General features: G+C 50.9%; 1 protein-coding gene across 1 annotated transcript in view; it reads left to right on the top strand.

The window, feature by feature from the left end:
* Positions 1-25905, top strand: part of SMO (smoothened, frizzled class receptor) — a 143261-nt gene that overhangs the window by 110176 nt on the left and 7180 nt on the right. The window contains exon 11 of the mRNA XM_085653641.1: positions 4265-4399. Within this exon, the coding sequence (XP_085509767.1) occupies positions 4265-4399 (135 nt within the window). The remainder of the gene's footprint in view (positions 1-4264; positions 4400-25905) is intronic.

Genomic DNA, 25905 nt, shown 5'->3' with positions numbered 1-25905 from the left:
GGTGTATAGACAATGCCAGGCCCTGCAGCCACCCGGTCCTTTTGTGGCTAGGGACTGAGATCAAGCAGGCATCGCGCAGGTCACCAGGGACACCATTCTTCTCAGTCTCCTGCGGCATCAACTACAAAACTGCTTTAGTTTGCCTTTTGTCGCGCACAACCACTCTATGCAAGGCAGGATCAGACTTTTTACCTCAGTATGGCAGTCCATCACGTCTGACAGATGGCTTCCTCCAGATCGTCCAGCAGGGTTCTGCTCTCCTGTTTCTTTCCAACCTACTGCAGCTGCTTCCCACATCAGAGTAGTTTTCAGGAGCTCAGCTATTCACCTTGCTGCAAGACGTGCAGACTCTACTGGCAAAAAGGGACCATCAAAAGTAGTGACCGTCTCAGAAGCAGGGACGGGTTGTTACTCCTACTATAGTCTTGTACAGAAGAAGAATGGATGCCTTCTTCCTATTTTAGATCTTCACCCTCTCAATGCCTTCCTACAGAAGGACAGTTTCAAAATTCGCACACTGGAACAGTTCTGTCTGCCCTGGATCGGAGTGACTGGATGGTTGCCTTGGACTTGCAGGACATGTGTTTCTATATGCCCATCCTGCAGCCCCATAGATTTTACCTGCGGTTCTAGGTCAGCCAGGAACATTTTAAGATGCAATTTTCCCCGTTGCTTTCCCAGCGCACCTCAGGCGTTCACCAAATTGATGACAATGGTCACTGCCTATCTTCAGAAGTTGAGAATACCAGTTTTCCCTACATCGATGATTGGCTGTTGAAGACAGGCCTGCCACAGTCATTTGTGGATCACCTCCGGACAGTAGTGAATTTCCTGACACCATAGGGGCTCTTGTTCAACAAGCCAAAGTCACACCTGACTCCTTCGCATAGGCTTCCTTTTACAGAAGTTGCTTTAGACACAGTGCAGTTCAGGCCTTTTCTCTGTCACAGCAAGTCCAAGACATTCAGAGTGTGATTTTAGTAATTCAGCCTCAGTCCTGGATCTCGGTGAGAGACACTGTGAGGCTTCTTGTCCTGCTGGTCTCATGTATCCTCCTTGCCCTCTTAGCCAGGTGGCGTATGCAGGCTCAGCAGTGGGACCTGAAGTCTCAGTGGGCCCAGCACTAAGGAAACCTGTTAGATGTCATCCAGATTTTGGTGGAGACTGCAGAAGACTGCAGTGATGGCGACTGCAACCTGACCAGCGCAAGACCCCTCTCCCTTTCCCATCCAGGTGCATCCATGCTTGGCTGGCGAGGTCATCTGGGAGAGATGATCAGAGCACTCTGGTCTTTGAAAGAGAACCAGCTCCACATACATCTATTGGAGCTTCAGGTCATCTGCCTGGCATCGAAGACCTTCCTGCTAACCATGAAGGAAAGGTTGGTGCAGGTTATGAATAACACTGCCTCCACGTGGTACTACAACAGGTGGGGCAGACTGGAGTCCTGGGTCCTGTGCCAAAGGCGCTGTGGCTCTGGAGTTGGCTGGAGCGTCATGCCATCTCTCTGATCGTAAACCACCTAGCAGGATCGTTGAACGCCATGGCAGATGAGCTCAGCTGGTGACATCTGGCAGATCAGCAGTGGCATCCATAGGGGGTGCTAAGTTTCTTCCGACAATGGAGAAAGCCTTGGTTGTGGGTTTTTTCGCCACATTTGAAAAAACACAGTGATAAAACTTCTGTACGTTGCAGTTTCCCAGAATGGTCTTCCTAGGAGATGTTTTCAGGCTTGAGCGGAGCACTGGAGTCCTGTAGGCCTTTCTGCTCCTCCCTTTCCTGCACTGAGTTCTGAAGTAGATCAGGAACGATCGGGTCCAAGTCATCCTGTTGGTTCTGTATGAGGCCAGGAGAGTGTGGCATACAAACTTCTGGGCATGAACATATGTCCTCCAATCAGTGCTTATTTTGAGCCGGTGGTTTCCAGCACTCTGCACCGGCAATTAATTGGTTTCTGCTGCTCGGCACCTGCACTTAATTGTCATCATCACACTTTTGACATTCTGCCACATGGTGGCGCTACTCATCTAATTTAAAGATGAGCAGAACAACGGTTATTTATGAATACAATATACAATAAAAAATATTAATACTTGTCTCCCCAGCCATTCCTTTAGCTTTGAGGGCCGATAATAATCTGCACTGTCGCACTTTCTGGTGAGAGAGATGGTTATTAGTTGTTTTGGTACCGTCATTGGCAGCGATGACAGGACAATGTCTGGTGCAAGCTGCAGTGGCATCCTGGTTAGGGTCTTGGCACTTATTATTTTACAAATTAAGCACAGCCTCCAATCAGGCTACCGCTTGGGGATCTTCTGTCACAGCAGCAGGGCAGCAATCTGCACCCAAACCAGCACAATCTACAACTCTTTGTGTGGAGAATGAGCAACAGCAGCTGACTTTATTCGTTCTACCACCTGAGATTGTGGATTCCTTCCTCGCTGCCTGGTGTTCCTCTATAAAGTCCATTTATGCTGGGTGCTGAGGCTGAGACAGATTAGCGACATGGTATGGAGTCGGCAATACAGCCCCCATACAAACCAAACTGTTGGATGTCTTACTGCTTGTTTTGTATTTGGCCCAGCAAGGTCTTCTAGTGGGCACTATTAAGGGTTATTTGTCTTCCTTTTTGCTTTTGCTGGACCAGCCGTCCTTGTTTAAATCACCTGTTGTCATGTGGTGTATTAGAGGTTTCACACAGATTTTCCCCACCCAAACTGTTTGTGAAGCCACAGTGGAATCCAAATGTGGTCCTAACATTCCTCTTGTGCACACTCTTCAAGCCCATGCTCATTGCACCTTCTGGCTCTCAAAAATGTCTTGCTCATAGCAATCACTTCAGGTCATCTCGTGAGTGAGCGCCAGACTACCTTCACCTTACTCCCTGTTTTTCCCAGACAAGCTGTTAATGAACACCAGGGCATTTCTTTTACTGAAAGTCAGCACTCCTTTGTCATTGGGCAAGTCATCACCCCCTAAACATTCTTTGCTCCACCTCATCCCTCAAAAGAGGAGGAGTGGCCCCAAGGGTTGGACCCCCAAAAGATTCTTAAGCATTTACATTGATCACACTGAAGACCATCAGGTGGAAGATAAGCTTTTAGTGGATTCTCTGAGGCAAAGAAATGTAAGGTGGTGCAGAAAAGGACTTTGTCAAAGTGGATAGTCATCTGCCTTAAGACCTGCTGCGCACCAGACAAGAAACAGCCTCCGGTAGGGGTGAGCGCTCATTCCACTAGGGCCATGTCTGCTACTTCTATGCTGATGCACAGAGTGCCTATTCTCGACACTTGTCAGGCCGCAACGTGGGCATCCGTGCATAAGTTCACAAAGCACTACTGTCTTGTCAGTCAAGTCCAACGGTAAGGACATTTTGCCCATTCCCTCTTGCAGGACTGTTTGGTCTGATTCAACTCCACAGACCCTCCTCCTTGGGAGGACTGCTTTGGTGTCTATTCTAAAGGTGAGAAATCTGCAGTTAAAAGTAGCCATCAGAAGAACAAGTTACTTATCGTTTTGTTTTCTGCATCCAAGGGCCTGGAAACAGGAATGCAAGACATTTACATTGATGCGTTGTGATGACACTTATATAAGGCTCTGCTCCATCACTTCTAGGGTAGAACAAGGCCAACTCTGAGTCCCATTGCACCACCTAGCACCACATGGGATTAAAGCTGTGAAAATCTGGTGCCTGGGGAATATTCTAAAGGTGAGTAATCTGCAGTTAGAGTATCCACCAGAAAGAGCATTACTGAAGGTAAGTAACCCGCTCTTTTCTTGCTCTTGGGAAAATATAGCTGAACCTGAGGTATATTTTTTTATTGTTTCACTTCAAAGCTGCTTCTAAGCCCAATGTGTTTTTTAGCCACTGTATATGAAAAATGATGCTGTGATGTGCAACGTTTGAGATCCTTATTAACAAAACTTTGGGGCTTGGATCCTTCCCACCCTCCAAACCCAATGGGGAGTGTATCTGGCTCACTTGCTATACTTGTACACTGGTTTGCGGGGCTGGTTATATTTTCCAGCTGGGTCCTTCTTGCTGTACCCTAAAGACTCATTTAGAGAAAACCAACAAGTGAGGCAGTCAGACAGTGAATATTTGTTGCTACTCTGGAGGATGTTGCTTGTGATTTGCTCTGTCCACCCACCCACCTGTCTGGAACTCTTCCAGTTTCCCTGATACGTCAGTGACCAACAGATTGGATATTGTTTCCTGATGTGTAAATGTATGTTTTTAATTATTAATGTTTTTTTGTTCCAGCTGGTCTGAACATCGATCTGAATGAGCCATCGGCTGATGTTTCCTCTGCGTGGGCCCAGCATGTGACTAAGATGGTGGCCCGGAGAGGCGCTATCCTGCCTCAGGACCTGTCACTCACTCCCGTGGCCACACCAGGTAAACCTGTGACCAGAGACAGTAAAGCAGAGCCCACTACAAAGTGGGCATAAAATCTCTGGAAAAATATGAACATCTGCTAAAGTTGAATACTAACGTTATGACATGGGTAAAGGACCTTTAAATTCCCTTAAAAGTTAAATAGAGCAAATGATCTGGTTATGACCCAAAATCTGAAAACCAGTGAAATTGGCAAATTATGGTTGGCTATGTAGCCCTAAGTCGCACCCTCGTGCACTCGTTATGACCTTACACATGACATTGTTGATAACATCACTTATGATGCACCAATGACTTGAGTGCTTTACAAAGCACAGAAGGGGTAACCGATGGCAAGTCCATATGTATAAAACAAACAAGTTATGGGTATCCGCAATACCAAGTGTCCCGGACAGGTTACATCAGGCATGGGGAATTCAAACTTGCCTTGAGCCTGCGACCTACTGTGACTTGGGGCATATAGATGGTGGACTGAATCCTTGCCCTGTTAATTGCACACACACGCACGCACACATACACGCACAGTATGGCCTTGCTGTGTAACTCCTACATACAGGAGCATATGGTATATCGGTGATGAACTAAAGTAATGTCCTGTATGTTGGGCACACATAGCCTGACATTTGGCTACTACACAAATATTGAGCAGTACTAATTAAGTACAGAAAGGAAGCGAAAAACCTAGATCTCTCATAGTTGTTGCTCAGCTTATAATTTATAACTCTTTCTTTTCCAGTTAAAGACCACTAGTTTTTTTCTTTATGTCTTATTTGCACTGTACAATATTTGTGTACAAAATATATGAACTCTGCGAGTTAAAGACCTCTAACTGGCCATGCAGAGATCCGTATTTTAAGCAAACATAATCCAACTAGCATGCACTCAAACTAGAGCACATAAAAGACAGCCAGAAGTCTGAAGTTTTTGTGGCCTCCGTCTGAATTAGCCAGTAATCCTAAGTAGAGTTCAAACCGGGTTTTGAATTCGAGCCAGCATTACAATTCACGCTGAAATTTTCACTCACCTGGAAATGGTACCCAAAGAAATTTCAGCTGCTAATACGTGGAAAATCAGTACCGGGGAGAAATTAAAAATCCAAGTTTTGCAGCCCAAAACAGGGGAAATGCATGGTACTCCCACGTTATCTACAGCTCAGACCTGCAGAACTTGAAGTATTAAAGCACAAGGGAAATAAACCAGCCAGTGGCATCAGTGTTTCCCCCAATATTATTATTGCACTCAAACACCAGGCCACTTGGCATGAGAACCTGCGTGTATTATTCTTTACATTATTTCTTTATTGATTTACGAAATCTATCTACTTGAGAAAGTAAATATCGCCAACTAGCAGAGATCTTTACTGTTCGAGGCATGTGGGCTGCTGAATTCATATCTGTGCATAGATCGCCGCCTAGTGTTGGGTCCGGATGTTTGCACGTTGTTGTCCTGGAAGAGTCTTCGAAGTATCCTGGGATAGGTGACTCCTCCCCTGGACTACAGTGCGCATGGGCATCCTCTCCATCCTCAGATTGTTTTTTTCCGCCATTGGGTTCGGATGTGCTTATCTTGACTCAAGTTAGGAAAAACTTTTTACAGGCCAAAAGGCCTTTAGTTCGCGTCGGTACTGTTCCCGATCGGTATCGATAGTTATTTGTTAGTTTACTAACTTCCAGAAACCAACTTTTTCGCATCATACCCGACCATCGACCCGACATCGACGATGGAATCGAGGACGCCCTTCAAGCGGTGCCCTGTATGCAATGCGAAATATCCCCATGTCGACGTCCACCCGGTGTGCAACAAATGCCTTTCACCGGATCACGACGAGTCCACATGTATGGCCTGTGCCCGATTCCGATCCAAGAAGACTCTCCGGAATCGTCGAGCAGCGAGGCTCGAAGCGCAGCAAGCGGCACCGGCCCCGACTGACATCTTCAACGCCGAGGATGAAGATGTGCAAGACGTGGATAACCTACCCTCCAGCCCCGCTTCCGAACACGACTCCGGATCGGAAGACGTCGAAGAACAACTCTTTCACAGAGACGAAGCCGACACTGAGGTAGGAGACTACAATGAGGCCTTAGGGGCCGAAGAGAGTAGCTCCGGTGACGAGCAAGGCCTACCCGAACAGACTTTGGATATCCCAGTGCGTCAGTCTGTGGCTCCGGTCGAGGGATCGCCTTCGGGCCTTACCCAAGACCTATCCCGCATCCATTCGGCCCCGCCCTCTGGCCCGGCCTCGGACATTCAGCGGCAGCCTATACTACCCAAAACGGCTGGTTTCCCTTCACCGAAACAGAAAGCCGTCTCGGTTCAGCAGAAACCGAAACTGAAAGTCACACTGGTAGGATCGAACCCCACCACCCCTTCGACGCCAGCCAAACCCGTCGGCACCGACCGCACCAAACGGGACTTCGGTGCCGAGCTTGCAGCAGCCGACGTCGGCGCCGACGCACGGAAAAAGACCATCGGTACCGCCAAGCCGCCTCGGCTCCCGGCACCGAAACAATCGGCTCCGACCACAAAGGTCAAAATAGCTGCTGGATCTCACACCACTTCCAAAACAGCACCAAAGGCACAATCATCGACGCCGTCGACAGCTACTACCTCTCCTCGACTCGATGACCCCGTGGCACCGAAGAAGTCCACGCCTGCCTCAACGGAACCGGTCGGCGCCAAAGAACCGTCGATGTTCCAAGTGCGGCAAGTTGCAGCATCCTTGCAACGCATCAAAGATAAGGCGGCCCTCCAGGACACATCAAGCTCCGAGCCGAAAAAGGCTCAAAAAGCTTCTGCGGCACCGGCCAACATCACTTTTGGCCTGCCACCATCCACGGCGCCAAAACTGTTCGAAATCAGAACACGTGTCACCCACACCAGGATCACACCTGCAGAACACTCTCCTACGGAGACGTCGCCTTCACACATCATCGATGCCGCAACAGGCAGAATGATGCTTCACAAGAGGAAAATAACTTCTGAGCCAGCTTTGGACTCCTACCGGATCCCACTAAAGAAAAAGCTGCCAGTGGATTCGGAACCACTTCTTTACGAGCCTCTCCATGCCTCTTACCAAGATCCACAGTCCTTCTCTCCGACACACTCCGACACAGACGTTTTGGAGGACTACATGGGTGACCACGTCCCCTACCCCGGAGAAATGGACCCTGAAGGCCAACAGGACCCTGACCAAGCTTGGGATGACCCTGTGGACTCAAACGCACCTATGGATACGCAGGACACGCAGCTATATGGTGCAAAAATGTCTCCCACAGAAGACACTGCCGCATTCAACGCCCTCATTGAACGTGCTGCGGCCAATCATGGTGTTCAAATCCACTCTGACACCATCGAGGACGATTTTCTCATGGACACTTTCGCATCCTCAGAAAAACATGTTAAAACTCTACCCATGTTGAAAGGTGTCCTCAAGCCAGCAAAGGACATTTTCAAAGAACCCACCAGGGCCAGAGTAATAAACCCCAGAATCGACAAAAAATATAGGTCAGCGCCTGGGGATCCTACCTATATTAGAGGACAGCTGCCTCTGGATTCCATAGTAGTCGCGAATGCTCGTAAACGGGCGCACTCGCAGACGACTGGGGATGCCCCTCCCCCGGACAAAGAGTCCAAGGTGTTAGAGACCTCCGGCAAACGGGTTGCAGCCCAAGCAGCTAACATATGGCGTATTGCCAATACTCAAGCGCTCCTGGCTCGCTACGACCGAGCGCATTATGACACACTAGAAACATTACTACAACATCTCCCTGACCAATACAAAGAGGGAGCAGAGATCCTCATCAGAGAGGGACAACTCCTCACAAACGCATCCATCAAGTGTGCACTGGATGCCGCAGATACAGCTGCCAGAGCCATAAACACTAGCGTCATGTTACGACGACACGCCTGGTTAAGAATCTCCGGATTCAAACCTGAGGTGCAAAATAACATCCTCAACCAGCCGGTCAACCCAGACTACTTATTCGGGCCAGAGGTTGACACCACACTAGAAAAAATAAAAAAGGACACAGACACTGCAAAGTCCATGGGGGCTCTCCAAACACAGACCTTTCGGAGTGGCTCCTTTCGTCGCCCCGCTAATAGAGGAGCAGGTAGAGGACAGGGGTCACAGCAAACCTACAACAAGGGCAACACCCAAAGTACCTACGATAAAAACACCAGGGGTGGATATCGTGGTTCAAGCACAAAGGGCAAAGGACGCGGATACGGCAATACCAGATCCTCTCCCAAGAACAAACAGTGATGCCCTCTCCCTTCCTCCCGACCACACAACACCTGTCGGGGGAAGGTTGCAAAAGTTCCTGGCCACATGGAACTCCATCACCACGGACAGGTGGGTCAAAGATATTATCAAACACGGTTACTGCCTAGAATTAACCTCTACTCCACCCACAATACCCCCAAAACACCGTCCTATGTCCTCAGAGCACTTAGCGCTATTACAGCAGGAAGTGCTAAGCATGATGCAAAAAGGCGCAATAGAGGTCGTACCCGTCCACGAGCAAGGCACAGGGGTGTACTCCCTGTACTTTTTAATACCAAAAAAGGACGGGTCACTCAGACCTATACTAGACCTGAGACCCCTCAACCGCTATATTCTTTCGGAGCATTTCCACATGCTCACCCTGCAACAAGTCCTCCCACTGCTCAAACAGGGAGACTTCCTGGCCACACTAGACCTCAAAGATGTGTATTTCCACATACCCATTCACCCATCACACAGGAAATATCTCAGGTTCACTATTCAAGGGCAGCACTACCAATTCAAGGTTCTTCCCTTCGGTGTCACAACAGCACCCAGAGTTTTCACAAAGTGCCTAGCTACTGTGGCGGCACATCTACGGAGACAGCACATACACGTCTACCCTTACCTGGACGACTGGCTTGTTCAAGCAAAGTCAGCCCAGCAATGTGCCAGCCACATGTCCCGCACCATTCACCTCCTTCACAGTCTGGGGTTCTCACTAAATTACCCAAAATCACATCTCCAACCCGCACACGTACAACAGTACCTAGGTGCGACCATAGACACTCTGGCGGCCACAGCTCAGCCAAATTTAGTGAGAATCAACAGCATGCAAATGCTGATTTCCAAGTTCAAACCACAACACTCCCTTCCCGCGCGAGTGTTCATGCAGTTGATAGGCATGATGGCCTCCTGCATTTTCATAGTCCCACACGCGAGACTACATATGCGCCCGCTTCAGGAGTGCTTAGCACGTCAATGGAATCAGGCTCACGGACAACTAAAAGACCTAGTGTTGGTGAGCGGTCGGGCATACAACTCTCTGCATTGGTGGAATCCACAAAACCGTTGCAAGGGCCGACCGTTCCAAGAGCCTGTTCCACAGATAATACTGACAGCGGACGCGTCTCTCCAGGGATGGGGAGCTCATGTACTCAACTACACAGTGCAGGGACTATGGACAACACAACAAAAGAAGATGCACATCAACCTTCTAGAACTGATGGCAATCTTCCTGGCTATAAAAGCATTCAAAGTACACTTGTGCAACAAAGTCGTGTTGATCCGGACGGACAACATGACCGCCATGTACTACATACAGAAGCAGGGAGGAACACACTCTCCACAGTTGTCTCATCTGGCTCAGAGCATGTGGAAGTGGGCCATTCAGAGGAACATGTTCCTCATGGCGGAACACCTCCCCGGCAAGGACAACCAGATGGCGGATCTGCTCAGCAGACACAGCCACCAGATGCACGAGTGGGAGTTACACCCATCAGTACTCCAACCGTACTTCCAGCAATGGGGTCATCCAGAGATAGGCCTATTCGCCACAAGCGAAAACGCAAAATGCCAAAGCTTTGCCGCCAGGTTCCCACATCCACAGTCGCAGGGCAATGCGATATGGATGAACTGGTCCGGCAGATTTGCGTACGCTTTTCCCCCAGCACCGTTGATACCGCTGGTGGCTCGCAAACTCAGACAACACTCACTGACACTCATCCTGGTTGCTCCAACGTGGGCACGCCAGCCATGGTACACCACTTTTCTCGAACTTTCCGTGGTGCCGCATCAAAGGCTGCGGATCAAACCCGCGCATTTGACGCAGAACCATGGAGAGATTCAGCACCCAGATCCGCAACAGCTGAACCTGGCAATCTGGCTCCTGAAGTCCTAGAGTTTGGCTACCTAAACCTGCCACCTGACTGTATGGACATCATTAAGGAAGCTAGAAGACCCACTACCAGAGCTTGCTATATCGGCCAAATGGAAAAGATTCGTCATCTATTGCAATAATAATGACATTAACCCGCTAGACGCATCCATCCAAAACATAATTTGTTACCTCTTACACCTATACCGATGCAATCTGGCGTACACCTCGATACGTGTCCATTTGACCGCAATATCAGCCTATCTCCAGAACAGGCAGCACCTCTCTTTATTCAGAGTGCCTGCCATCAAAGCATTCTTGGAAGGACTCAAACGAGTAATTCCTCCAAGCCACCCACCGGCTCCGATGTGGAACCTCAACTTGGTCCTCGCACGCCTGATGGGTCCACCCTTTGAACCTCTACACTCATGCGAGATTCAATTCCTTACCTGGAAAGTAGCTTTCCTAGTAGCGATCACTTCTTTAAGAAGAGTTAGTGAACTCCAGGCACTAACCGTTCAAGAGCCATTTATACAGGTTCACGCCAACAGGGTCGTACTACGTACCAACCCCAAATTCATGCCCAAGGTGATATCGCAGTTCCACATGAATCAAACTATTGAACTGCCTGTTTTCTTTCAAAACCCACAAACTGTCGCAGAAAGAGCACTCCATACACTAGATGTCAAGAGAGCCCTCATGTACTATATCGACAGGACTAAGATCTTTAGGAAGACTAAACAACTTTTCGTTGCCTTTGCCCCACACCACAAAGGTAACGCTATCTCCAAAGCAGGTATAGCCAGATGGATCGTTAAATGTATTCAAATTTGCTATCAAAAGGCTAAACGCACATTAACGATTCCCCCACGAGCCCACTCAACACGCAAGTTAGGGGCCTCCATGGCTTTCCTGGGAAACATCCCTTTGCATGATATATGTAGAGCAGCCACCTGGTCCACTACACACACATTTACCAAACACTATTGTGTAGATGTGCAATCAAAACAGCAGGCAGCTGTAGGACAGGCTGTTCTCAAAACTCTTTTTCAGACCGCTGCAGCTGGCACTGGTAGCCGCCGCTAATAGGAGGTACTGCTATGTATTCTATGCACAGATATGAATTCAGCAGCCCACATGCCTCGAACTGAATATGCTACTTACCAGTATGCATCTGTTCTTGGCATGTAGGGCTGCTGACATTCATATCGCCCTCCCTCCTCCCCGGCGCCTGTAGCAGCTGCAGCTCTCAGAATTACTGTAAGCATGGTCATCACTTTCTGTATCTACTCCATCACTGCCACAATGGCGAAAAACAATCTGAGGATGGAGAGGATGCCCATGCGCACTGTAGTCCAGGGGAGGAGTCACCTATCCCAGGATACTTCGAAGACTCTTCCAGGACAACAACGTGCAAACATCCGGACCCAACACTAGGTGGCGATCTATGCACAGATATGAATGTCAGCAGCCCTACATGCCAAGAACAGATGCATACTGGTAAGTAGCATATTCATTATTAATGATATTTTAATTCACACCACAATTAACATAAACTAAAAAGTAAGACCCAAAGAACCATAGTAAAATCCCAGAAAACTTCATGTATAAGCCGGGACCGCCAGCAGGGGCGTATAGTGCGCAAATATACAGTAACCACAAGGCATGCGTTATTGTGCAAGTTCGAGGCATGTGGGCTGCTGAATTCATATCTGTGCATAGATCGCCGCCTAGTGTTGGGTCCGGATGTTTGCACGTTGTTGTCCTGGAAGAGTCTTCGAAGTATCCTTGGATAGGTGACTCCTCCCCTGGACTACAGTGCGCATGGGCATCCTCTCCATCCTCAGATTGTTTTTTTCCGCCATTGGGTTCGGATGTGCTATCTTAGCTCAAGTTAGGAAAATATTTTTTAAGGCCAAAAGGCCTTTAGTTCGCGTCGGTACTGTTTATCGATCGGGTTTCGATAGAATTTGTTAGTTTACTAACTTTCAGCACCGACTGCTTTCGCATTTACCTGTCCATCGACTACTTCGACGATGGAATCCAGGACGCCATTCAAAAGGTGTCCGGTATGCAATGCGAAGTACCCACACATCGACGTCCATCCGGTGTGCAACAAATGCCTTTCGCCGGACCACGACGAATCAACATGCATGGCCTGTGCCCGGTTCCGCTCGAAGAAGACTCTGCGGAATCGACGAGCGGCGAGACTCGAGGCGCAGCACGCGGCACCGGCCCCGACAGACATCTTCGGCGAGGCCGAGGACGTCGAGGAATTGGAAGTCTTGCCCTCCAGTCCCGTTTCCGAACACGAACCCGGATCGGACGAGGAAGACGAGTCACTCTTCCACAGAGGTGAAGACGACACCGAGGTAGGAGACGACGAGGAGGCCTTCGGGGCCGAAGAAAGTAGCTCCAATGATGAACAAGGCCTACCTGTTCAAACCGTTCAAACACCAGTGCCACAGCCTATGGCTCCGGTCGAGGGATCGCGTTCGGGCCTTACCCGAGACCCATCCCGCAGTTCTTCGGCCCCGCCCTCGGGCCCGGCCTCGGACGTTCAGCGGCAGCCATTACTACATAAACAGGCTGGTTTCCCTATCACAAAACCGAAACCGAAAGCTGCTCAGGTTCCACCGAAACTGAAAGTAGCGCTGGTCGGATCGAGGCCTTCGACGCCAGCGCACCGCGTCGGCACCGACCGCACCAAGAGGGACTTCGGTGCCGAACTTGAGGCGGGCGACGTTGGAGTCGACAAACGGAAAAAAGCCATCGGCACCGACAAACCTGCTCGGCTACCGGCACCGACGACACCAAGGGCCGTACCGCCTGCTGTGTCTCACATCGCTCCCTCGACGACACCTAAGCCTCAGGCATCGAAGACTTCGACGGTGATCTCTTCACCCCGACTCGATGACCCGCCGGCACCGAAAAAATCTACGGCCGCCTCTACGAGCCTGGCCGGTGCCAAAGCCTCGAAGGCGCCCCAAGTACGACCTGGTGTGACGCAAGGCAGCAAAACCACACCTGTCCTCCAGGACACATCGGGCTCCGGTTCGGTCGGAGCTCCCGCAGCCTCTTCGGTGCCGACCAACATTACCTTCGGCTTGCCTCCGTCAACAATCCCAAAAATGTTCCAACTCAGGACACGGGTCACCCAACCTACGGTCACACCTGCTGAGACGTCTCCAGCACGTATCATCGACGCCGGCACTGGCAGAATGATTCTCCAGGACCGAAGGATAACTTCGGAGCCGCCATTGGACCCTTTCAGGATCCCACTAAAAAGGAAGTTGCCTGCAGAATCGGAACCTCTCCTTTATGAACCCTTCCATTCATCCTACCAGGATCCACACCGGTTCTCCCCCACACGCTCCGATACAGACGCATTGGAGGACTACATGGCTGACCAAGTCCCCTACCATGTAGACACGGACCCTGATGACCAGCAGGACCCTGATCAAACTTGGGGCGACCCTGCAGACCCCAGTGCACCTCTCGATGCACAGGATCCACAACTCTATGGGGCAAAGACATCTCCTACGGAGGATACTGCAGCGTTCAATGCTCTTATCGAACGTGCTGCCAATAACCATGGGGTGCAGCTTCACTCTGATACCATCGAAGATGACTTTCTAATGGACACCTTTGCATCCTCAGAAAGACATGTAAAGACTCTGCCAATGTTGAAGGGGGTCCTCAAACCAGCCAAGGACATTTTCAAAGAACCCACCAGGGCACGAGTGATAAACCCCAGGATTGATAAAAAATACAGATCAGCACCTGGGGATCCTACTTACATCAGAGGACAATTACCACTCGACTCCATCGTCGTAGCGAATGCACGCAAGAGGGCACACTCGCAAACAACAGGTGACGCTCCTCCCCCGGACAAAGAGTCCAAGGTGTTAGAAACCTCTGGCAAGCGAGTTGCCGCCCAAGCTGCCAACATATGGCGCATAGCCAACACTCAGGCGCTCCTTGCTCGCTATGATAGAGCGCACTATGACACACTTGAGCAAATATTCCAACATCTCCCTGACCAGTTCAAGGAAGGCGCAGAAATGCTCATCAGAGAAGGACAGCTACTAACGAACGCTTCCATCAAATGCGCACTAGATGTTGCAGACACGGCTGCCAGAGCCATAAACACAAGCGTCATGTTGCGACGACATGCCTGGCTACGGATCTCAGGATTCAAGCCTGAGGTACAAAACAATATACTGAACCAGCCCGTCAACCCCGACTATTTATTCGGGCCAGAGGTTGACACCACCCTCGAAAAGATAAAAAAGGATACGGACACTGCAAAGTCCATGGGCGCACTACAAACTCAGTCCTTTCGGAGCGGCTCCTTTCGTCGCCCCGGAAACAAGGGAGCAGGTAGAGGACAGGGGTCACAACAAACATATAACAAAGGCAATACACAGACCACCTATGATAAAAACACCCGAGGTGGATATCGTGGCTCCAGCACAAAGGGCAGAGGACGCGGCTACGGCAACACCAGGTCCTCCCCCAAAAACAAGCAGTGACGCCCTCTCCCTTCCTCCCGACCACATAACACCTGTCGGGGGAAGGCTACAAAGGTTCCTGTCCACGTGGAATTCCATCACCACGGACAGGTGGGTCAAAGATATTATAAAATACGGTTACTGTCTGGAGTTAACCTCCACTCCACCCACAATACCACCAAGAAGCCGTCCTATGTCCTCAGAGCACTTAACGCTCTTACAGCAAGAAGTGCAAAGTATGCTTCTAAAAGGTTCTATAGAGGTCGTACCCATCCACGAGCAGGGTGCGGGAGTGTACTCCCTCTACTTCTTAATTCCAAAAAAGGACGGGTCGCTCAGACCTATATTGGACCTGAGACCCCTGAACCAGTACATTCTTTCAGAGCACTTTCATATGCTCACTCTACAGCAAGTCCTTCCGCTTCTCAAGCAGGGAGACTTCCTAGCCACACTGGACCTCAAGGATGCGTACTTTCACATACCCATCCACCCCTCACACAAAAAATACCTCAGGTTCACTGTTCAGGGGCAGCACTATCAGTTCAAAGTCCTTCCCTTCGGCGTGACAACAGCGCCCAGGGTTTTCACGAAGTGCCTAGCTACGGTGGCAGCACATCTACGGAGGCAGCATATACACGTCTACCCCTACCTAGACGACTGGCTCGTTCAAGCGAAGTCAGCCCAGCAATGTGCAAGCCACATGTCCCGCACCATTCACCTTCTTCACAGTCTGGGATTCTCACTGAATTATCCAAAGTCCCATCTCCAGCCCGCACACGTACAACAGTACCTAGGTGCGACTATAGACACTCTGGCGGCCACAGCTCAGCCAAATTTAGTGAGGATCGACAGCATACAACTGCTGATCTCCAAATTCAAACCCAATCACTCACTTCCAGCGCGAGTGTTCATGCAGTTGATAGGCATGATGGCCTCCTGCATCTTCATAGTCCCGCACGCGAGATTACATATGCGCCCACTTCAGGAGTGCCTAGCACGTCAGTGGAATCAGGCTCAAGGACAGTTAAAGGACCTAGTGTTGGTGAGCGGTCGGGCATACAACTCTCTGCATTGGTGGAATCCACAAAACCTTTGCAAGGGCCGACCGTTCCAAGAGCCTGTCCCACAAATAGTACTGACAGCGGACGCGTCTCTCCAGGGTTGGGGAGCTCATGTACTCCACTACACAGTGCAAGGACTATGGACAACACAACAAAAGAAGTTGCACATCAACCTTCTGGAATTGATGGCAATCTTCCTAGCCATGAAGGCATTCAAAGTACATCTATGCAACAAGGTCGTGTTGATCCGGACGGACAACATGACCGCAATGTACTACATACAGAAACAGGGAGGCACACACTCTCCACAGTTGTCTCATCTGGCTCAGAGCATGTGGAAGTGGGCCATTCAAAGGAACATGTTCCTCATGGCGGAACACCTCCCTGGCAAGGACAACCAGATGGCGGATCTGCTCAGCAGACACAGCCACCAAATGCACGAGTGGGAGTTACACCCATCAGTACTCCAACCGTACTTTCAGCAGTGGGGTCATCCGGAGATAGACCTATTCGCGACAAGCGAAAACGCAAAATGCCCAAGCTTCGCCGCCAGATTCCCACATCCGCAGTCGCAGGGCAATGCGATATGGATGAACTGGTCCGGCAGATTTGCGTACGCTTTTCCCCCAGCGCCATTGATACCGCTAGTGGCCCGCAAACTCCGACAACACTCCCTGACACTCGTCCTAGTTGCTCCCACGTGGGCACGCCAGCCGTGGTACACCACCTTCCTCGAACTTTCCGTGGTGCCGCATCAAAGGCTGCGGATCAAACCCGCGCATTTGACGCAGAACCATGGAGAGGTTCAGCACCCAGATCCGCAACAGCTGAATCTGGCGATCTGGCTCCTGAAGTCCTAGAGTTTGGCTATCTCAACCTGCCACCTGACTGTATGGACATCATCAAGGAGGCCAGGAGACCCACTACCAGAGCTTGCTATGCAGCCAAATGGAAAAGGTTTGTCATTTATTGCGGTAATAATGACATCAACCCGCTGGACGCATCCATCCAAAACATCATCTGTTATCTCTTACACCTATATAGATGCAATCTGGCGTACACCTCTATACGTGTCCATTTGACCGCAATATCAGCCTATCTGCAAACCAGGCAGCACCTCTCTCTATTCAGAGTGCCTGCCATCAAAGCATTCTTGGAAGGGCTCAAACGAGTCATTCCACCTAGTCACCCACCGGCTCCAATGTGGAACCTCAACTTGGTCCTCACACGCCTGATGGGTCCACCCTTTGAACCTCTACACTCATGCGAGATTCAATTCCTTACCTGGAAAGTGGCCTTCCTAGTGGCGATCACTTCCCTCAGAAGAGTTAGTGAACTCCAGGCACTAACCGTTCAAGAGCCATTCATTCAGGTTCACGCTAACAGGGTCGTACTACGTACCAACCCCAAGTTCATGCCCAAGGTAATATCGCAGTTCCACATGAACCAGACTATTGAACTGCCCGTTTTCTTCCAAAACCCACAAACTGTTGCAGAAAGGGCACTACATACACTAGATGTACGGAGGGCCCTCATGTACTACATCGACAGGACTAAACCATTCAGGAAGACAAAACAACTGTTCGTTGCCTTTGCCCCACACCACAAAGGTAACGCCATCTCCAAAGCAGGGATAGCCAGATGGATAGTTAAGTGTATTCAAATCTGTTATCAAAAGGCAAAACGCACATTAACTATTCCACCACGAGCCCACTCAACACGTAAGTTGGGGGCTTCCATGGCCTTCCTAGGAAATATTCCCCTGCATGATATATGCAGAGCAGCCACATGGTCCACTACACACACATTTACAAAACACTATTGCGTAGATGTGCAGTCAAAACAGCAGGCAGCTGTAGGACAGGCTGTTCTCAAAACACTTTTTCAGACCGCTGCAGCTGGCACGGGTAGCCGCCGCTAATAGAGGGCACTGCTATGTATTCTATGCACAGATATGAATTCAGCAGCCCACATGCCTCGAACTGAATATGCTACTTACCAGTATGCATCTGCTCTTGGCATGTAGGGCTGCTGACATTCATATCGCCCTCCCTCCTCCCCGGCGCCTGTCGCAGCTGCAGCTCTCAGAATTACTGCAAGCATGGTCATCACTTTCTGTATCTACTCCATCACTGCCACAATGGCGAAAAACAATCTGAGGATGGAGAGGATGCCCATGCGCACTGTAGTCCAGGGGAGGAGTCACCTATCCAAGGATACTTCGAAGACTCTTCCAGGACAACAACGTGCAAACATCCGGACCCAACACTAGGCGGCGATCTATGCACAGATATGAATGTCAGCAGCCCTACATGCCAAGAACAGATGCATACTGGTAAGTAGCATATTCAGTACTGCATACAAGCTCCAGTATTCAGTTATCTCTTTCATTTAGTGCACATGGCGTGCATACGCAGATGGAATGGCCAGAGTCCATAGCAGAGAGAACACTCCTAAGTGATGCCATGTGTCCTTTGATCTGGCTCGGCATGGTCTGTAGCCCTGGTCAGTGAATAATAGGAAGAGGGCATATCCTTCAGCCATACTCTGTGACCTTTACACGCTACCCCACTGCATCGGTTTGGAACAACTTGCCCACAGGGCACTGGGCTTGACCTTTGTTCCCTGTTGGTACCCCTACCCTCAGTTCTCTTGGCACTCAGGTCTGCTATCTGGAGTGCCCACAGAGCAGACTGACATACCTTTGCAAGCAATGCAAGGACTTTTGTCCTTGCACTAATAAGTTGTTCTGTTTTACTTGCATTTGTAAATCACATATCAGTCATTGGTTAAGTCCTATGGGCTTTTGGGATTTCCCATTTAATCATAGGTGTGGCATTTCACCCAGAGTCTGCTTTGTAGAGGTTTTTTGTATCTGTTATGTTATGAATAGTGTCACTAAACTTTCTGTAATGTGTAGCTGAAGAGTGCTCTATTGACTTCTTGTGCAATTCTTGTATGCATGGTGCATGTGTTTGCTGTTGTGTGCCCGAGGGTGATGAGACGCACCAGAGGGCCCATTAGTAAAGAAAAAACAGAGGGCATGTTTGTATAGTTGCACGTTTTTGGAGGGAGTAAATTACTCATTCCCCATTATTACAGATTAGGTGCAGGCGTTCTCTGCTAGTGTATGGTAAGCAGTTATGCAGAGTTCTGAGTGCATTGGTATATGGTGTCTGTTAGAAAAACCCCACTCCCACACCGGAAGGGTGGTGGTAATGGGATTTTTCCAGACATACACTGTGGTAGCTTGGCTCGAGTGGTCAGGGGTCAGGCACCGTGTTAAGCATACGACATACCCACACAATAACCATGCGTGCATCCGTTCCAAAAACGACACTACACCTTAAAAATTATACTGAAAATATATCTCTTTATCTTCTTTTCTCTTAGTTGCTGATTAAATAAATAATAATACAATCACAGTACACAAGGCTTCTTCTTAAAAAGTGCAGGTCAAATAAATAGTAACACTTTACAGGTGCGATAAATAGGATCAGGTCAAATAAATACTGTGAGGCAATAAATACTGTGCAGGAATAAGTTAGCTCAGGACAATAAATACATCACAGGAATAACTTAGATAAATACAATAAATACAGTACCCTCAATAAATAATATCAGCCAACAATGACATTTGTAAAATCAGATCACATTTAAAATACTATGGGCTGATTTGGCCCAGTCACAGCTTGTGGTTAGGTGGATGGCCTGAGGGGTATACGCCCTGTTTTGGACAAGGCTGAGGCCTAAACTGAGTTAGATCAAGGGGGAATCTAGAGATCTGGCTCTCCCACACTACACAACCCCTCTGTATTAGTCTCAGCTCACCCCTGGCACAATCAAGCTGGTTCCAGCACCTCTCTAGCCCCTAGGATGTCTCTTAGGGCTTCACAGGGCCTTAGGCGCCCTCTATTCCACTTACTGCCCTTTCTATGAAGTTCCGACGCCGCTGGAGTCGTGTCAACGCCGTGAGGCGGTTCCGGTTCGATGTCGGCGGCCTCGGCGCTATGTCAGTTCTTGACGACGTCGATAGGCGGTTCCGGTTCGATGTCGACCTCCGGTTTGATGACGTCGGGCAGTCTTGGCTCGATGCCGACTTCCGCCGGCTCTGGTTCGATGTCGGCGGCCTCGGCTCGATGTCGACCTCCGGTTCGATGACGTCGGGCAGTCTTGGCTCGATGTCGACTTCCGACGGCTCCGGAGTGCGATCTCCACTCCCGACCTCCGGCACGATTCTCTTCAGGTTCCGGCGACTCCGGAGTGCGATCTCCACTCCCGACCTCCGGCACGCTTCACCTCGGTCTCCGGCGACTCCGGAGGGCGGACTTCACTCCCCCGTCGACGCCGCTCACTCGACCTCGGGTGACTTCCTCCTCGACCTCTGGTACTCTCCACGACCTCCGTCGGCGCCCTCTCTCGACCTCTGGCGGCTCCGGGTACGACGTCTGCTTTCCAGTCAGCGCCGCTTCTCCACCTCGGGCTCCAGGTCTCTAGGCTTCTCGACGTCGGACTTCAGGTAGTTACCAGTAACCAGGTCAGGTACTTGCTGTTCTTTATTTTTAAGGCCTGTTCCTGCTGTCCAGGTCCTCAAGATGGTTTTTCTTGCTTTCTCCCACACAGGGCTCCAGGCTGGGCTCAGTCAGTAGGGACTAGTATCAAGGGTGGGTTTATGGACCCCACTCCAGGCACAAGTTTCCACCCCTGCTGCCTCACTCCTTCCTCCTTCAGGTTTCTGCTGCTCTCTCTTCACCAGTCAGGTGCCAACTGCCAGCTCCAACTGTCAACTCTGGCTTAGCTTCCCAACATTCCAAACCGCCTCCAACTGTCACAGGGTTCCAGAATGTTGCAGAAGGTTCTAGTAGGTTCCAGTGGGTTCTGATGATGTCACAGGTGGCCACCATTTTGTGCTCCAGGCCCTCAGACAGAAGTTCCAGGGGTAGATAAAATGGCTCCCTGAATCTGCATCAATACTAAAAAGTCTGGTGGTTCCCAAAAAGGAAAAAATACTAACAGGGTTTGAGGCAAAAGTGGGACAAAATAAATAATGATGAGGAGGGACCACCCAAAGGGCTGACAGGTCTAACACGCGCCCCCCCCAGCTGAAAGTGGGGAGAGCTACCCAACCCCTTGGGAGTTCTCATCACTAAGGCGGAAATACCTTGAGAGACCGTCTGCATTGGCGTGGTCCACTCCAGGCCGATGTTCCACCTGAAAGTCCATTCCCTGTAGGGAAATAGACCACCTCAACAACTTGGGATTCTCCCCCTTCATCTGCATCAGCCAACGAAGGGGTCTGTGGTCGGTCTGAACCAGGAAGTGCGAGCCAAACAGGTATGGCCGCAACTTCTTCAGAGCCCATACCACTGCAAAGGCTTCACGCTCTATTGCACTCCACTTCTGTTCCCTGGGAAGTAGTCTCCGGGATAGGAAGACCACGGGTTGATCCAGACCCGCTTCATTGAGTTGCGATAACACTGCCCCAATGCCATGTTCTGATGCATCTGTCTGGACAATGAACTTCTTGGAAAAGTCTGGGGCCCTTAAGACCGGGGCCTCGCACATGGCTTGCTTCAGCTTCACAAAGGCCTGCTGACAAGCCTCCGTCCAGACTACCCGTCGAGGTTGTTTCTTGGACGTGAGCTCCGTGAGGGGGGCTACGATGGTACCGTACCCCTTCACGAAGCGGTGGTAGTATCCCGTGAGGCCCAGAAAAGCTCGGACCTCAGTCTGTGTCTTGGGGGGTTCCCAGGCCATGATGGCCTCGATCTTCGCCTGGAGGGGTTGCACCGCTCCCCTACCCACCAAGTGTCCAAGGTACACTACCGACCCCTGCCCGATCTGGCACTTGCTGGCCTTGATCGTCAATCCAGCTTGTCTCAGGGCCTGGAGAACAGCTTGCAGGTGACGCAAGTGATCCTCCCAGCTGTTACTGAAGACGGCTATGTCATCCAGATAAGCAGCAGAGAAACTCTCCATTCCGGTGAGGATCTGGTTTACCAGGCGCTGAAACGTGGCAGGTGCGTTCTTGAGCCCAAAGGGCATCACACAGAACTGGTAGTGGCCATTGGGCGTGGAGAAAGCTGACCTTTCCCTTGCTCCATCAGTCAAAGAGATCTGCCAGTACCCAGAAGTAAGGTCAAAGGTACTTAGATATTGGGCAGCTCCCAGCCGGTCAATCAATTCATCCGCCCTAGGGATCGGATGAGCATCAGTTTTGGTTACTGAATTCAGTCCCTGGTAGTCCACACAGAACCTCAGTTCCGGTTGGGCACCCGGTGGTGCAGCTTTTGGTACTAACACCACCGGGCTGGACCAGGGGCTGCTGGAAGGTTTGATCACTCCTAGCTCCAGCATCTTAGTGACTTCACTGTTAATGCTGGCCTTCACCTTGTCTGACATCCGGTAGATCTTGGACTTCACAGGTGGGCTGTCTCCTGTGTCCACATCATGGACGCACAGGTGAGTCCTACCCGGAACAAGGGAGAACAACGAAGAGTACTGTCCCAGGACCTGGCGGCAGTCCTCCTGTTGTTCAGGAGTTAGGGATGGGGAGAGAATCACTCCCTCCACCGACCCATCCTTCTCTTGAGACGCAAACAAATCGGGGAGAGGCTCGCTTTCCACGTCCTCTGCTCCGTCAGTCACCATCATCAAAATGACTTCGGGCCTCTCGTGGTGGGGTTTGAGGCGGTTGGCATGCAGCACCCGTAGGGGCTGACGAGGGGTCTTAAGATCCACCAAGTAGGTAGCCTTACCCTTCTTCTCCAATACCTCAAAGGGTCCTGACCAGCGATCCTGGAGGGCGCTAAGCTCTCCTGGTTCGATCACCCACACCTTCTGGCCAGGCTCCAACTCCACCGGGTGAGCGTTGTGGTCATACCACGCCTTCATTACTGCTTGGCTGGCCTCCAAGTTGTCAGAAGCTTGCTTCCACAACTTAGCCATTTGGCTCCGGAAGGCCAGCATGTAGCTCACCACATCCTGGGGAAGCTCTCTGGGAGTTCTTTCCCATCCGTCTCTCACCAGGCTGAGAGGTCCACGCACAGGGTGCCCATACAAAAGCTCGAAGGGGCTGAAGCCCACTCCCTTCTGTGGCACTTCCCTGTAGGAAAACAATAGACAGGGTAGGAGGACGTCCCATTTCCTCCGCAGGCTTTCAGGCAGACTTCTGATCATGCCTTTCAAGGTTTTGTTAAACCTCTCCACCAGACCATTGGTCTGGGGGTGGTAAGGAGTTGTGAACCGGTAGGTCACTCCACACTCCTTCCACATCGCCCGCATGTATGCTGACATGAAGTTGGTCCCCCTGTCGGACACAACTTCCTTGGGAAAAACCCACTCGGGTAAAGATTCCCATCAGGGCCCTAGCCACAACAGGTGCTGTTATGGTCCTCAGAGGTATTGCCTCTGGGTACCGTGTGGCATGATCCACCAGAACCAGGATAAACCTGTGACCAGCTGTAGTAGGTGGATCTAACGGACCCACAATGTCGATGCCCACCCTTTCAAAGGGGGTGCTAACGACAGGAAGTGGTTCCAGGGGAGCCTTCAGCTTCACCCCTGTTTTCCCACTGGCTTGGCAAGACACACATGTCCGGCAGTAGGTATCGGACGACACTTTCATTTGAGGCCAATAAAAGTGTGGGACAAGACGGGCGAAGGTCTTGTCTTGCCCCAGGTGTCCTGCCAATGGGATCTCGTGAGCCAACTCCAGAAGGAAGGCTCGGTAACGTTGAGGGACTACCAAGGCTCGTGACGATCCATGTAGGGGTGCCTTGGGTTCACTGTAGAGGAGGCCATCCTCCCAGTAAACACTGTAGTTCCCTTCAACGTTCCCTGCTGCCTGGGCTTTGGCCTGTCGCCTCAGTCCCTCAAGGGTAGGGCACTCCTTCTGGCCCTGGCAGAATTCCAGACGGGCCTCCCTCCACGTGCCACTCGGCCGGGATGGGTAGGTCCTCCAGTTCGGTGACATCCCCCACCGCAGACTCCTGGTCCACCACCTCCGGTGGCCTATCCGTCCTACGGGGGGCGGACGCCGAGGCAGGCTCCTCCTGTCCTCGGTTCTTCCCTTGACTGGCAGCTGGCTGGGCCTTTGTTCCAGGCTCCAGCCGAAACGAACTCCCTCTCCGGGTAGTGGCGGACCTTGTGCTCACACAGGCCCAGTCAGGTGTACCCAGCATCTCAGTGTGAGTCCGGTATTCCACCTCTTTCCAAGCATTGTGCTCCATGTCATTCCCCAGCAGACAATCGACTGGCACGGCACGGCAGGGCTTACGGCAACTCGAAGTGAACCTGCAACCCCTTCCCATTCAAAGGGAACCTCGGCCACCGGATAGTGGCCCATTCTGCCGTCAGCCATCGCGGCAGGGTGGAGTACATCGGGAATCACCTGCTCTGGAGACACCAGTTGGCTACGCACCATAGTCATACTGGCTCCTGTGTCTCTCAGAGCCTCCCCCCTTTGGCCGTTGATGGTGGCCCACTGCCCATACTTTATAGTATTTGCGGGCACCTGGATCTTAGGAACCATCTCCCGTTCTCCCAGGGACACTAAAGTGACACCCGCCCACTCCCTTCCCTTAATTAAAGGCATCTCCTCCCCGAGCACTACACTAGCTACTCCGGGGGCCTTTCCTCCAATGGGAGGGGGTGGTCGTTTTGGGCACTTCGCATCTCCCTTATAGTGTCCAACGCCACCGCACTCGAAGCAATGGACAACCCTTGGCTGCTGACTCTGGCCAGGATTAGGGTTTCTGGGTGGGTTAGCCCTAGGGGTGAATCCTGTTCCCTTACCTTGGAAATTATTTTGGGGGCCTTTGGAGAACTCCTTTTTCTTTTCCCCTCCCTCTTTCTTCTGGGGGGCGCCCTGTCCGGCCTTTTGAGTATCCCCTCCAGTCCCCCTTGTGGACACCCGGGTACTAGCCCAAATGTCCGCCTCCTCAGCAAGCTTCCGGGGATTGGTCAGCTTGCTATCCACCAGGTGTTGACGCAGTTCAGGGAAACATTTTTCGAGCAGGTGTTCCTTCAATACTAAATCAAACAACCCCTCGTAGTTCCTTACTTCACTGCCCTGAATCCAACCCTCTAATGCCTTCTTTGCATAATCCAGGAAGTCCACCCAATTCTGTGTGCCCAGTTTGTGGCTACCCCGGAACTTCTGTCTGTATTTCTCGGGTGTTAGTCCAAACTTTCGTATGAGCGCCACTTTCATGATGGGGTAGTGGGTCTGCACATCCTGCTCTAGGGCCAATAATGCATCCCTACCAGCTGGAGGCATGTACCTGTACAATCCCCCTCCCAGTACTTCTCTGGAACCCCATGGGCCCTTAACGAGACCTCATAGGCCGCTAGCCACTTGGCGATATCGTCACCCGCTCCATAGCTAGCTACTATGTCCTTTGGCAGGTAGGGTTTGGGTTCCCTGGTGATTTCTTGGTCTTTGCTGCCACCATTAGGAACAGTGTGTGCCCCGACTCTTAGGATCTGAAGATCTATCTCTTTCAGCCTTAACTCGTGAGCCATCCTCTGTTCCTCCTTCTCTTTCTCCAGCCTTGCTAAGTCCCATGTGAGCTGTCTTTTCTCCCTCCGGTCTGTTAACTCCACTTCAGATAAGCCACCGCTAGAGACAGTGCTGCCCTTCCTGGAAATGGTTCTGGGCCCCGCTACTAGGTTCCCCACCTCAGGTTGGTACAAACCAGCTCCCTCACTGTCGGGCTCTCTATCCCTGTCCTCCTCCTCAGCCTTGCTTTCTCGTCGTGCCTCCCCCCAAGCCCTTAAGCTGGTTTGGA

Source organism: Triturus cristatus, chromosome 4_1, assembly GCF_964204655.1.
Source record: "Triturus cristatus chromosome 4_1, aTriCri1.1, whole genome shotgun sequence".
NCBI lineage: Eukaryota > Metazoa > Chordata > Amphibia > Caudata > Salamandridae > Triturus > Triturus cristatus.
This window is presented reverse-complemented; position numbering and strand designations above follow the sequence as displayed.